The sequence below is a fragment of the Carex rostrata genome, chromosome 11 (genome assembly GCF_964058835.1).
Source record: "Carex rostrata chromosome 11, lpCarRost1.2, whole genome shotgun sequence".
NCBI classification, from domain to species: domain Eukaryota; kingdom Viridiplantae; phylum Streptophyta; class Magnoliopsida; order Poales; family Cyperaceae; genus Carex; species Carex rostrata.
The window spans coordinates 7,752,801-7,768,297 of NC_135928.1; the positions used below are offsets into that span (position 1 = coordinate 7,752,801).

Consider the following 15,497-nt stretch of genomic DNA (forward strand, 5'->3'; position numbering starts at 1 on the left):
AATCAACGAGTTCTTTGTTCCTTTCAAATTATTCCAAAATATGGTCAGAAGTTTTGCTCTGACAGAATTTTTTTTTTTTTTTAAGGTTACAATTACGCATAAAATTATTGATGAGAACTTTCTATGTTTAGCATTTCTATGATGCACCTTCATAGTTCTTTAGAGCTTTATCTGCGTAAGTATGATTTTAGGCTAGTTTCCAGAAATCATAGAATCTGAGCAATGAATTTTGTATTTTAGTATTGTTTAGGGATTACACGAACAGGGTACTGCGGAATCTTACAACTAGTTAAGTGTTATTAATTAATTTATTTTCATTTTTTTTAATGGGTTTTAAATTCAGATAAATATCCGGATTGTACATTCAATTTAAGGGAGAATCCTGTAAAACCTAGTAGGGTATTATGATTTTACGCTCACCTCAAATCAATCTATATCCTTTCAGATGTCAACACGGCATAAATGAACACCTTTATATTGAAATAAAAGTTTAATAATTGGAAACAAAATATAGTTTTTCATTAACTAACTAATTTTCTTTTTCTTTTTTTGAGTAAGGTTGGAGGTCAAGCTACCCAACTATTTAATACTTTTGTTATTATAACAAATGATTTTCTCCTTCCGGATTTCGAACCAATGATCTCTTACATAGAGACTATATGTCTTTGCCACTAGATCAAATACTAGTTCTCGTTATCTAAAATATTTTGAGTACTGGACAAATAAAGAATATTATCTTAAGTAATTAATTGCCACATTTTCAGTTTATATTTTTTTTTTCATTGGACTCCATTGTGAACCTGGAAAACATAATATTATTTTCAGTGCAAGTTATAAATATTTGAGTCCAGTCAAAACTGCTGTATGATTTTGTTCAAAATTAAAATAATCTTGTCAAACTTTTAGAAATCGAAATATTTGTATTATTCATAAAATTGAGGGACAATCAACAAAAATGAAATCACCTAATTAGCAACTTAGGCAGTTGGATACATATGAGAATTCGGATCTCCTAAAGTAGCTCAATTTTTTAGTTTAGATCCGGCCTGTCAAATTTGAATCGGACCGTTCAATTAAAAGGGTCCCGTGAGCTTTATCTCAAGCTGGATTAGCCCGGATTTGAATATAACAGTCCGGATCTAAACTAAAAAATTGGATTACTTTAGAGGATCCGGAGGAGTTCAGATCTTCTAAGTAACTCAATTTTTGAGTTTAAATCTAGATCGTCAGATAACTGAGTTAATGGATCGGATCTGACTGCATATGACTCTCTTTTGACTCGGGTTTACTTCTTTCTCCCACCACAACAAGAATGAGACACTTTTTGCGAGGATAAAAAGTGATTTTTCGCGACGGAGTACCGTTATTGTTCTGTTTTTTCTATTTGCGACAGTACTTTTCGCGACAGAGTACTGTCATAAATGCACTTTATTACGTAGGTCATGGCCGACAATCCAGTAGAGTATTCATAATGAATAAAATGGAATGATGAATTTGCATTGTCTATTTTTTTTTTAAAAAAAGTGGGCCTAGAAGTGAATTTCGAGTCATATTTGATTCATAAGTTCTTTACGCCTAACTTGACGAGACTTGTCCTCGAGTCTCATTTAAATGTTGTCACTTCGTTTTCGGAGGATGAGTTGGTGGCATTCTGTTAAAGCTTGCCCACTGATGTCCATTAAAATGAAAACCATACAAAAGACATGTTTTATTGGGACCACCATTAGTACCAGCCTACAACAATAACAACATTTACAATTATCCATACCAGATATTATAGAAAAATAACTACACATAGTAACCACAAAAGAACAGCATCTATAGTACCTCTGCAACAAAATACAAAGAAACTAGAATTAAGCATAAAAACCGCTAAAACCAATATAATCACAACAACACTAAACATCTTCAAGGAGTACCATCTCTGTAGTCAGATCTATCACCTGTACCAACCATAAGGATTGTATCCTGTGCTCCCGCCATAGTAAAGATATGTAAACTTTATGATAGGTCATTCAATCACAAGAAATTAATCATAAGTTTTAAATTAAATATATATAGCATCATATTTTTTATTCATACACCAAACATGAGCATCATCCCTTTGCACTGTTCATTTTAATCTATATGAATGTGAAAGACCTACGTATATTACGATTGTCCAAGAAAAATCAATCGTTTAGCTGAAATTGCATAAAATGATAATGATACAGAGTACTACAAAGATATGCTTCCTGCCGACAAGGGCCTGAACAGATATTTGATCCGAAAAACTAATCCCCTCTGCAAGATCTTTGTACCGTTCTTCTCTCCTTTGATTTTCATGACAAATTGTTTGGTAGCTACTACCAAGTTTTCAAAAAAAAAGATTTTCATGACAAATTGGAAAATAAAGTTAAGCTGACCTCAGACCCACAATTGGGAAGGGTCCTCGCATCTCCAATCTCATTCTTCTCCAAGGAGATAGTCTTATCCGCCCACTCGTCATTATAAATATGCCGTATTAATTATTAATTGCAATCGATAGCATCGATTGTGTTTAATTCGGCAGAGTGGGGGCAGTCCGATGGTCAATAAAATATGTATCTTTGTATGTACTTCATCAGTATAAATTTTAAATTGTTAGCATGAATCTTAATGCGAAATTCTGACTTAATATCGGAACGAATTTAGTCCAATATAATTAAGAAGCAGGACTAGAAAATTTTGATTGAAAGGACTGAAATTTAAAGAGAATAGAGCAGTAGCATAGTTAAAAAAAAGTCTTAGGACTATTGAATACTCAAAAATCGAGAATTCCAACTCCTCTCACCATAAATTAAGTAAAATATGTAAAATAATTCATCTGTAGGATTTTCAAACAAAAAAATTATTTGTATATATAAAGACCTCTAAATTAATATATGCATCATGACATTATTTATTTTCAAAATTCAAATTATATATGAAATTTTGTTTGTTTCCTATAAGCATTATGACACTTTTTATGGATATATTTATAATACAACATTTTTTTTGTGTAATTTAAAATATTTTGTTATAAAATAAAGTTATGTTCAGAACCTTGTCGTTTCCCATGTCTACGGGAGAATGTCGTTTTGTGCAATATTGTGTTGTGCACATGCTTTCCAACACTCCCATGGAATATGCGGCTCTTTCAACAAATCTGGGGGTCTTAGAATAAACAGTATCATTAGATCCCAAGCAACAAAAAAAAAAAAAAAACAACATATATGCAAATGTGGTGTAAGTTTATTGATAGAAAGTTATACAAGATAAAAATATATATTATTCACAATATTAATTACTCAAAATAAAATTTAAATTAATCAAATTATTTGATAGCAATAATAATAATGACAATTAATATTATTTCCGTAACATGAGAGTAATAACTGCCATAGCTGGATTGATTTTTTCTGCATTGATCTCTCATAATTAATTTGCTGCCCCTCCATGACTAGCTGCTCTAATTGTAAAGGAGCATTTACCCCCCACAAGTATACCTCAAGGCCATTAAAATTCAAAAGTCATTCCACTATTGTTAACGGTGGGGTAAATGCCTTGAGGTGTATTTGAGTTTTGATTTTTCAAGGGGATAAATTTTAATATGCCAACTGATCTTGGTTTCTTGAAAGATCAAAATCAAAAGTCATTCCACTATTGCTAACGGTGGAAAAGATAATTAAAGTGACGCAGCAGAACATATTCAAATCTTAAATTTTATCTAACATCTTATCTTTTGGATAAATCAGCCTAGGACCACATACACAGTGGAATCATAGTACAGAAAACATGACCATACACAGTCTAAAAAGCTAGACTATTAGTGGAATCTAACATCTTATCTGAACTTTGAATTTTCTATAACACTAGTACAGAAAATGTGACCATACACAGTTCAAAAAGCTAATGACACACGGTTACATGATTGTATTAACAAGCATCGTGTATGAATAGGGAAATACTTTGTACACAGTTACCGCAATGTGTTTGTATAAGACTAACATACACCGTTAATATATAGGAATGGGCCGTGTTAGGTGTAGAAAAAGGTAATGATAATGGTGTTTTCTACATGGTCAAAGTAACCGTGTACAATAACAAGGATTAATACACAGTTCGTACAAGACATCCGTGTATTATTATTTTCTTAACTATACACGGTTTGTTATTTAGAACTGCATGTATATGTTTTTATTTTATTTTATTAAACGATTTATAATTGGCTATCATCTATATTTGCTAGCCATTAAAAATACAATATTATACATCCATCATTCAATAAATATTCAACATCACAGCATACAAAAGAAAATCAATCATATTTATTCAACATTCAACACATAAAGGCTTGGGAATCATTAATTTGCAAACCCAAAATGAAGCAGTACTTCTGGCAAAGTGGCTTTGGATAATCACAAGTAGGCCAGACGGCTTATGGTCCACCATAGTTCGTATGCTCTACGGTATAAATTTAGCCGTCCAGTTAGTGGTTAGTCAGGACCATTCGTTCTTCCTCAATGACCTGGTAAATCTGGGGCCACTAATGAGATGTTCCATAGAATGGAATGATGGGGTGCGATGGCGATGGACCGTGTTAGGAATCTTTACTACATCATCGGCATACAGGTTTTTACACCAAAAGGGACTTATTTGTCCTTGGTTTCTTTGGAAAATTAAAATTCCAATGAAGGTAAAAATCTTTGTCTGGTTAATTTTGGATAACAAAATCCTGACACAGGAAGTGCTAAGCATGAGGGGGTGCAATGTGCAATTGGAATGCCATCTGTGTGGAATTAATATCGAGGAGACAAGGGATCACATGCCACATGCTATGGGAATGTGGATTTGCGGCAGCATTCTGACAAAGCCTATGTTCTCGTTTCAATTTCTGTGTCATACAGGGCACCACATTAGTCATTCAGGTGTGGAAAAGTGTGAGGGATACTCAGTCAAAGACAGCCAAAGAAAGGTGGGACGTGGTATGAGTGGGGGGAGTTTGGGCACTGTGGAGAGAGCGCAATATATTGAAGACTCTTCTCAAACAAACGACGGTTGGCATCACACCTGGCCGTCGATGCCATTGGGGAGATCATGTTTTGGCTTCAAAATGGATAATTGTCGTTAATTTCGGTTCAGCTTACTCTCAGTTTATTGCACTGCTTTTCTGATTTCTTTTATGTTTTGGCGTTTTAATTTTATAACAAGGAAGGGACCTTAGAGGGCAATTATTGGGTCTAGCAATTTAGACCAAATAATAGTCACTAGTGTGGAGGGACTGCTTCCGTTTTATTTTTGAAAATTTGTGTACTTAAACCCTTTATATTATTTATAAAATTTGTTTGGCGGTTACCTGCCAACCATCAAAAAAAAAAAAACATTCAACACATAAACAATTAATATATTCAACATACATATACTGATATACATAATTTATAATTCAATCATATACCTCCGGAGTATTATCATAGCTAACATGTTTTATCTCTAGGTTTAGGATTATCATTCTATGTGATGTTCGATCCGACAGTCTTACTTTTTAGAACAACTCCATTCGATTATCATAGCTAACATGTATAATTCCTTTCATGTAAAGAGATTAAACCACAACTCAATTCGATCAGTTAGATTGAATTATTCCTTTTTAGAACAAAACAAATAATAACCTTAGCGACATACATAAATATACTAAGGTCATGTATAAGGTGACCTTAGGGAAAAATTGATTATTCCTTTTTAGAACAAACAAACTGCTGCTGTACACAGTCATCAGGATTTAAAGTAATCATCAAAAAAAAATATTGAGCCGACGAGAGCATATAGAAAGTTAAAGGGACCCACTCCTTTTTCTGACGTCTCGTCTCCATCGTGATAGATTGGATTAATCCAAAGATGTCAATGGGGATCGAGAAGATTTAGTGCTTTTATATATGAGGAATCTTATGTGTCAATGGGGTCATGTTAGGCTCATGGCTGATGCATCAAAAGACCAGACTGATGTGTAACTCCACCAACTTTCCACAAGATTTCATTAATCTTGCTGCCGATTGAAAACAAGATCTCCATCGATCGGTGCACATGCAGAGCCTAGTCAGGCATTCCTTTTTGCCTGATTAATTATAAATTTATTACATGGCGCGCTATGACTTGGGAAAACATTTATACATTATCATTCTGATGAACTGCATCGAGTTTTGAAGGAAACAATTAAAAGCACATAGTATTAGTATTTTTTTTTTCTGGATCACGGAATTATAATTTTTCTTTACAAACAGATAGTCAACAAGATATCTATATATTATAAAAAGAAAAAGAAAATTATTCCTTTACCGTTCTAAACGGACTAATAATTTAGTCCTTTCAACATATTTTTATGTTGACGTGAAATTATTTTATTTGACACATGGGTGTTTTTAAATGTGGCCGTATATATACATATGTGGTTTGCTGTTGCGTTCAAAATAGCATGTATGCAGTCATAAATATACATATTTGAATATGTGGATACATAATACTACATGCTGCATAGTCCATGTGGATACCTGGGAGTTGATTAGATACCATATTTGTGCACCTAAAATTGTCTCAAGAACTTCAAAAACTCGTATAAATTTATCCCTTTTGAGATTTTAGAGCTTCTTTATATCAAAATTCATGTTTTTATGTAGAATTTTATCATGAATTTTATTTCATGAAAATTTTTGTCCATTATTAGTGACTTTCAAGAAATTGAGATTTTAGCGTTTTATTCTCATCCAATTTCTAAGAAATTAATATGGTAAATTCTTTAGACTGAATATTTGAATTTTATAAATAAAAATATGAATCCATAGTACAAGTCATATTATAATCTCTTTTTTTTTCTTTCCATATTACCATATATATAGTACCTAACCTCAGTCATATTATAATTACTATTATTCTTACTACAAACTACTTTATTGGCCAATATGTTTTTGACTACTCAATACCGATATGTTAGTATATATCTAGAGGAGGAGAAAATAGAAACTTGTAAATAACTTTTTTATTAATATATTTGTTAGTGGTCTAATCCACTAACCCTAAAAAATAGTATTTAAATCACCTATTTTTCTATCTCATGCAATCTCCGCACGGATTCTGGTGAACTTGTGGCATCGGTTTCGATGATGCTCCGACGAAACTTCGATTGAAATATTTAAACTAAATGATAAAGCTTATAATCTAAATTAAGACCAATAAGATAAATACTAATGTACTTAAATAACTCAATTGTAAAATCGTAATGTAATATAAAATTTATATTATAACCTATATAAAGGAGTTAGGCTAATATGACACTAGTGTTATATCAAACTAAATAACACCACATCTTAAACCCTTAGATCTGCTTTAAGATTCGTACTATCCGCTTTTACTGTTCAAGCACTTCATTTTGTACGAATCTTAAAGCAGATCTAAGGGTTTAAGATGTGGTGTTATTTAGTTTGATATAACACTAGTGTCATATTAGCCTAACTCTATATAAAGCAAATATGCGGAATTAATATTAAGGCTAATAAACTTAATAATATGATAAAAAAAAACACTGAATTGTGAAATAGTAATGTAAACATTAGTACATTACAACCTAATTAAGCTTTAAGGCAAAAAAGCTGAATATTAAAGTTACTAAACTAATTACTAAAATCATCAAATTAAATATATAAATAATTAAGCTGAACATAATACCATTAAACTACACATTAAGACTAAATTGAATGTTAAAGCGCACATCCCAAGTTCATCAAGTATACAAAATAAAATATTCACAATATTTACTTGTTAAAATAAAGCAAATAAATTATTTTGATAGCAATAATAATAACTAAAATATTATCTCCGTAACTGCCACCTGGATTGATTTGTTCTGTTTTTCTCTCATAATTAATTTGTTGCACCTCCATGAGAAGCTTCTCTAGTTGTTTAAGGAGCATTTATCCCCCAGAAATACACCTCAAGACCATCAAATTGGACTATTGGTTTCTTGAAAAATCAAAAGTGATTCCACTATTGTTAACGGTGGAAAAGATAAGGTGACGCAGACCTATCCAAATCTCATCTTCAAATTTATCTAACATCTTATCTCTCGGATAAACTTACCTAACCTGGGACCCCCTCCACAGTGGAAATCCATATCCTGTCAGATATCTGAAGAGGTAGAATCCTCCCAATCAAACAGGAAAAGTATCCTCCCAGGTACTGTGAAAGATTCTCTTCACTTTACGGTTTGAGATTAACTCTCAGCCGCTTTGAGATTTGGGCTAACAAGTATTATTGGGCTTTGAGATTCGTGCCAAGTTAAAAAGAACAGTCCAGATCTATTAATTGTAAAAGATTCCTTATTACAGTACGGGGAGGATCTGAATTCATCAAACAGAGCGGGCTCAGAAATTGGGCCAGGGATAAGCAAGAAAAATAGTTGGGTTGAAAAAAAAAAATTAAGTTGAGAAAAAAATGAATTTGATTTAGGAGTAGGCAAACTTGTTTATAAGAGGTACGCAATATCCCAAAAATAAATGGGCTAAATTTTTTTTTTTTTTTCAAAATTACCATAGCCAATCCAAGCTGAATCAATTTTATTCCTATTTAGAATATGGGGACCGTTTTGAGATTCGTGTCAGACTGAAATGGACAACTCAGGTCCATTCTACACGGTCGGGTATTGCACTGGATATCTCAATTCCCACAGTGGTGTCATAGCAAATAGGAATAGAATTTTCTATATTAACCTTGACTTTTTCTTTGCTTTTTTCTCTTCCTTCCACCATCAATTTCTCTATTACTACTTTAAATCTTGACGACGCGATGATGACTGTAAAGGCACTACAATCTTTTTTGAATTTGGAAAAGCATTCATCCCTCCATTTAGACCTTTGTCTATATAAGAAGCCCCTAGCAAGTCATTTAGCAACAACATTATCTTATCAAACAAACAGAGAACCTCCAAGAGAAGAAATTAAGTAGCATTCCCCGATTTGCAAAGATGAAGAATTTTGGTGAAGGCCAAGTAATTGGGATTCCAATGGGTACCTCAATCAAAGAAGGAAGGAGCTTTGGTTTTAGTTGGATCAACAAGCTCAGAAAAAGATCGAATAATCTCACCCAAAAGACACATCAAACTAGCAAAGTAGAAAGGCTATTCCGAAAATCATTCTCTGTCGATAAAGAAGAGAGATTGATCAAAGGCTGCAGATGCTACCTCTCTACCACGGCCGGCCCCATTAAAGGATCTCTATTCATTTCGACCAAAAAAGTTGCATTTTGCAGTGACGAATTACTAAATATTCCTTCTACAAAAGGAGAATTTGTCGAAGTGCCATACAAAGTTGTGATTCCGGTTAAAAAAGTAAAGAAGACAATACCAAGTGCAAATGTAGAGAAACCGCAGGAGAAGTATTTGCAGATAGTAACAGTAGATAACTTTGAGTTTTGGTTCATGGGAGAAAATGCTTTCTCTAAAGTACAATAGCATTTTCCCTTTTCTCTTTTTTTTTTTCATTTGGTGAGACTCAGTGTAATAATAGTTTAGTGAGGTTTTGCCTTGTGTACTTTTGTGAGAACTAAATTCAATCATATATCATGATCACAAATATTGTTTTGTTTTCCTGTTCATTTATAGCTGCGAGAATCGCATGGTTTATTATGTGTGTCGAGAAGTTCAAATTTATTTATGACCAGCACAGCCCGTGTAAATTAATGAAATAAATTATACGCTAGCTTTGTGTAAAGTGAAAATCCATATCTTGTCAGGTATTTGAAGAAATAGAATACTTCCAATCAAATAGGAATCGCATCCTCTCCATTACCTGAAAAGAGAATCTTTTATAATTAGTGGATTCGGATTGTTCCTTTTAACTTGGCACGAATCTCAAAGCCCAATAATACTGCCCCTGCGCTAGTCCAAATCCCAAACCAATTGAGATTTAATCTCAAACCGTAAAGTGAAAGAGATCCTCTACGGTACCTGTGAGAATATACAGTACAAAAGGCTGACACTTTTCGCGAGGGTAAAAAGTGACTTTTCGTGACGGAGTACCGTCATAAACATGTTTTTTCTATTCGTGACGGTACTTTTCGTAACAGAGTACCATCATAAATGCGTTTTTTCTTTCGCAAAAAATGCCTACTTTGTTGTTGTGATACCCATCAAACAAAGCGGACTCACAAATTGGGCCAAGAATAAGCAAGTAAAAGAGTTGGGTTGAAAAAAAAAAAAATTAAGTTGAGAAGAAAATGTGTTGGACAGAAAAAGAAAATGAATTTGATTTAGGAGTAAGCAAACTTGTTTATAAAGGTAGGCAATATAAAAAATAAATGCACTAATTTTTTTTTTCTTTCAAAATTCCCATAGAATATGGGGGCCGTTTTGAGATTCGTGTCAGACTGAAATGGACAACTCAGGTCCATTCTACACGGTCGGGTATCATGCACTGGATATCTCAATTTCCACAGTGGTGTCATAGGTCATAGAAATGAGAAAGGTGTAGGTCCGATGCCTATCGGACCTAGTTTGGTTCCGATGGGCAGATATACCATCTAATTTGCTTCAGGATTTGTGCGCACGAATATTAAAGCAGACGCGAAAGTTCTGGCGCGAATCCTAAAGTCAATCCGACGGTGAGTGAACCCGTTGGAACCAAAGCCCATCGGACCTACTCTGTTTCCCATAGGAATAGAATTTTCTATATTATTATTAACCTTGACTTTTTCTTTTCTTTTCTCTCTTCCTTACACCATCAATTTCTCTATTGCTACTTTAAATCTTGACGACGCGATGATGACTGTAAAGGCACTACAATCCTTTTTGAAATTGGAAAAGCATTCATCCCTCCATTTAGACCTTTGTCTATATAAGAAGCCCCTAGCAAGTCATTTAGCAACAATATTATCTTATCAAACAAACAGAGAACATCCAAGAGAAGAAATTAAGTAGCATTGCCCGATTTGCAAAGATGAAGAATTTCAGTGAAGGCCAAGTAATTGGGATTCCAATGGGTTCCTCAATCAAAGAAGGAAGGAGCTTTGGTTTTAGTTGGATCAACAAGCTCAGAAAAAGATCGAATAATCTCAGCAAAAAGACACAACAAACTAGCAAAGTAGAAAGGCTATTCCGAAAATCATTCTCTGTCGATAAAGAAGAGAGATTGATCAAAGGCTGCAGATGCTTCCTCTCTACCACGGCCGGCCCCATTAAAGGATCTCTATTCATTTCGACCAAAAAAGTTGCATTTTGCAGTGACGAATTACTAAAGATTCCTTCTCCGAAAGGAAAAATTGTCGAAGTGCCATACAAAGTTGTGATTCCGGTTAAAAAAGTAAAGAAGACAATACCAAGTGCAAATGTAGAGAAACCGCAGGAGAAGTATTTGCAGATAGTAACAGTAGATAACTTTGAGTTTTGGTTCATGGGAGAAAATGCTTTCTCTAAAGTACAATAGCATTTTCCCTTTTCTCTCTCTCTTTTTTTTCATTTGGTGAGACTCAGTGTAAGAATAGTTTAGTGAGGTTTTGCCATGTGTACTTTTGTGACAACTAAATTCAATCATATATTATGATCGAAAATATTGTTTTGTTTTCCTGTTCAATTATAGCTGCGAGAACCGCATGGTTTATTGTATGTGTCGAGAAGTTCAAATTAGCTATTTATGATCAGCGCAGCCCATCTAAATATAACGAACTAACTTATACGCTAGCTTTGCGAGTGAGTATCCCCTCAGGTATCGTTCGTACCTAAAAAAATTCTAGCTGAGCAACCATTTTTTCTTACCTGCCTATGCATGGGAGTCTTTGAGATTTGTGCCAGGTAAAAATAAATGATACAGATCTCATTCTACCAGGACATGTAGCTGACTGGATCTGAATCCCTATAGCTTTGCCCCTAATTTGACTAATTCCTTTTCAAGAGAACTACTTATATCTTACTGCAAAATACAACAAATATTTGTAATAATTTAGTGAAAAAAATGTAGTAAAAAATTTGATGGTGCAGCTTCTAAAACTGACAATTCAATCGATTATGTCGAGAAGTTCAAATTATCAATGCACTTTCCGACCATTTAATCAATTCTTTGTCAATAATCTAATACAGTTTTTAACTTTTATCGTACAATTAATGCATGTTCTTGAATCGTTGCACTTAATTTCAAAGGACAGCGGGCTTTGTTATTACTTAAAATACCCCATAAAAAGTTTCATTTTGTCATCCTTGCTGTCTTTTTAAACGACGCCTCGGGTTTTCTCTTAGATGTGCGCTAGCTTTAGTGGCCTCTACAACCAAACTCTGCCATCCTTAGGTGACAATTTTATTTTTCCTGGCATGATTCTTTTCCTAACGACAAAAACTATATAGGAAAAAAACGAATTGTAACTATATGTGCTAGTCAAACCAGTTGGAGACCATTCGAAATGGTTTTTCTAATTTAGGATACCATCCAAAAGAAGAGAAGAATTCACACTGAGGCGCCAAATATAAATGTAGTGAAATTTGATTTTATTTTTCCCACTGCAAGTTGATGGTTTAAAAAAATTCCTGCTCAACAGGGGCTGACTTGGTGCTGAGTGGGCACTTTAGAAAAGCAGAGGAGTACTTAACCAACTTTTACAAGGTAATGATTTTAAACTTCTAATTGAAATCAATGGGCAAAAATGGAGCATCTATTTACATGTCAGATTGTTTTGTCCTGCATCAGCCTGTCGGTCCCATTACCAGAATTCCCTCTCAAAGAAAAGTAGGTCCTTTTGCATATGACATAACCTAATAAAGCAGAATTATTGTCGCTTAATGCTTCATAATGTAATTCTATTATGGTATGTGAAAAATCGTCGCTCTGTCTCTTACATCTATCGGCCCAGTAATTTTACTATATTTAGATATGCTGATTCAAAAGCAATTCCACCAGTTTAACAATAGAAAATATGTGATGTCCTGTATTTCCAATATCAAAACTCTTCGGCAAGGCTGGTAATCGCCAGCTATCCATCGAAAAAGAAAACTTCTTTACACATTTCTCTCTTTCAATTACATATTCAAAATTCCTCTGATTATTTTAATGATGTAATGGTGACTGTAATGGCACTTCAATACTCCATTAAATTTTAAAAGCCAATTGCCCTTGTATGTAATATACATCTTAAAAGGGGACCCTGGCAAAACAATTTGTTAACTAGTCAAATATTATATCCAGCAAGCATAAGAAAGCTCAAAGAGGGCAAAGAGGGGAAAGAAAGAAGCTTGCACATCTCCATTGCAAAAATGAAGAACTTCCACCGTTGCAAAATTATTGGGTTATCAGCCTATTCTAAGACTCATGCCGAAGAGCAGTTGCCAAATGTATATTATTCTGATTGTGAATCTGCTGATTCAATCAAAAAAGCCAAGCATTCTACCATAAATTGTTTGAAGCAATTCCGAAATAAAAGATCAGACAATATCTCTCAAAAAAAAGGTAAAATCTCAGCACCTTTTCAAGTTATATTTCCCCCTCAAGAAAATTTTCTTAGTTTGATCCGGAAGAGAAACAATACTCCAGCTTATTAAAATTAATCATTATGTTTTTTTTTTTCTTTTCTTGCAGTGGTATTGAGTTCTAAAAATGTATCAGAAACAATGAAGACTAAGGTGAGTCTAAGGAAAAGAATATTTCAAGCTGGAAGAGTTGAAAAATACTTCAGAAAATCTTTCACTGTCGGCACGGAAGAGAGATTATTAAAGGCCTACAAGTGTTCTCTCTACACCACAGCTGGTCCTATCAAAGGAAGAATTTTTATTACTTCTGACAGGATCACATTTCGGAGCAAGAAGTTGTTGAAATTGAGTACTTCAAAAGGAGAAGTAGCCAAAGTTCCATACAAGGTATCGGTTCCACTTGGAAAGATCAAGAAGACAGCACTCAGTGAGAATATGAACAAGCCTGAAGAAAAGTATGTGCAAATAGTTACAACAGATGAATTTGAATTTTGGTTCATGGGTTTTGTTAACTACAAGATATCTTTTGAGTCACTACATCTTGCTATATATGGGGAACAATAGCATTGGAGAGTTTCTTTCTGGGGTACGTTCAACTCTGACATTTTGGCGAACTAGCTACACCAACAGTTTTTGTTTAAGAGAAAGTCCTCTTATAAGATTTTTCCCTATGTATATTTGAACTTTCTTTTAGGATAAATGAAATTCTGATTGTTCCCAATTTTGAAATATATATTTCTAATTTTTGGATCTCATTATGTGGAAATAGTTACAATAGATGAATTTGAATTTTGGTTCATGGGTTTTGTTAATTACAAGATATCTTTAGAATCACTACATCTTGCTATATATGGGGACCGATAGCATTCCTTTGTTTCATTTTTCTAGAAGAGAAAGTCCTCTTATAAGATTTTTCCCTATGTATATTTGAACTTTCTTTTAGGATAAATGAAAATCTGATTGTTCCCGATTTTGTAATATTTCTAATTTTTGGATATCAGTATCTGCAAATAGTAACAATAGATGAATTTGAATTTTGGTTCATGGGTTTTGTTCATTAAACAATTAATAGCATTCCTTTGTTTCATTTTTCTAGTAATGAAAGTCTTCTTATAAGATTTTCCATATGTATATTTGAACTTTTTTTTAGGATAAATGAAAATCTGATTGTTGCCGATTTTGCAATATTTTAAATTTTTGGATCACATTAAATGGGTCACCTTGTGAATGTACATAACTTTTAGATAAACATATTGACACCACAAATTTTTATATTAACACAATTTTTTTTTAAAATTTAAATGTATGGACAATTTTAACACTCTTTAAATATTTTTCCAATTATCATATCTTTACATAATATAATTAATATTGTGATAATTTATTGATAATTTGATTTTCATAATTGCCTACTTTAACGTTTTCCAATTTAATCAAGTTCGAAGATCCTGAAATTTAATTAATATCCTCTTTGTTTATTAGAATCCGATGAGATTGAAGATAATGAAATAAATAAATTATTTTGAAATATGTATAATTATTATATCAAATAAATACAAATATTTATTAAGGTTTCCGATAACATAAAGCACCTTTGATATTAAATATTAAATGAGGAGAGTTCAAATGCCTCCATTTTTTGTGCCTCCATCATGCCTCTATTTTTAAAAACTTAAACGTCAAAATAAAACCGGTAGATGTGATCTATGTTATTTTCTCTGTGTCCATAAAAAATTATCACATTTTGATTTTGCTTTTATATGAATTAATAAGTTGAGAAATCAATGTCTAGAAATTATTCACATTAGTATACATTTTTACAAGCTCAAGATGACCACCAAAACAAAGTTGAAATGCCAAAATTTTTTATACGTGCATAGATAAAATAATATAGTTCATATCCAATGGTTTTATTTTGAATTTTTAGATTTAAATGTTGAGTTATTAAAGTTTTAAAAATGGAGGCATGATGGAGGCATAAATAATGGAGGCATTTGAACCCTCC

The 15,497-nt window shown here is 33.0% G+C and overlaps 1 protein-coding gene and 1 pseudogene across 1 annotated transcript; both read left to right on the forward strand.

The window, feature by feature from the left end:
• The first annotated feature begins 10,979 nt into the window (after positions 1 to 10,979).
• LOC144561393 (GEM-like protein 4 pseudogene) lies at positions 10,980 to 11,465 on the forward strand (annotated as a pseudogene).
• A 1,201-nt stretch (positions 11,466 to 12,666) lies between these two features.
• Positions 12,667 to 14,067, forward strand: LOC144562211 (putative GEM-like protein 8). Its single transcript, XM_078311393.1, has 3 exons — positions 12,667 to 12,755; positions 13,212 to 13,472; positions 13,602 to 14,067. The coding sequence occupies exons 2-3, from the start codon at positions 13,280 to 13,282 to the stop codon at positions 14,054 to 14,056; spliced, it is 648 nt and encodes a 215-aa protein (XP_078167519.1). The 5' UTR covers positions 12,667 to 12,755; positions 13,212 to 13,279; the 3' UTR covers positions 14,057 to 14,067.
• The last annotated feature ends 1,430 nt before the right edge of the window (positions 14,068 to 15,497 follow it).

Excerpts from the sequence above, each read along its gene's own strand:
- LOC144562211 (XM_078311393.1), top strand. The coding sequence starts at position 13,280 with ATGAAGAACTTCCACCGTTGCAAAATTATTGGGTTATCAGCCTATTCT. Across the intron at positions 13,473-13,601 it reads CAATATCTCTCAAAAAAAAG|TGGTATTGAGTTCTAAAAAT; the intron begins GTAAAATCTCAG and ends CTTTTCTTGCAG.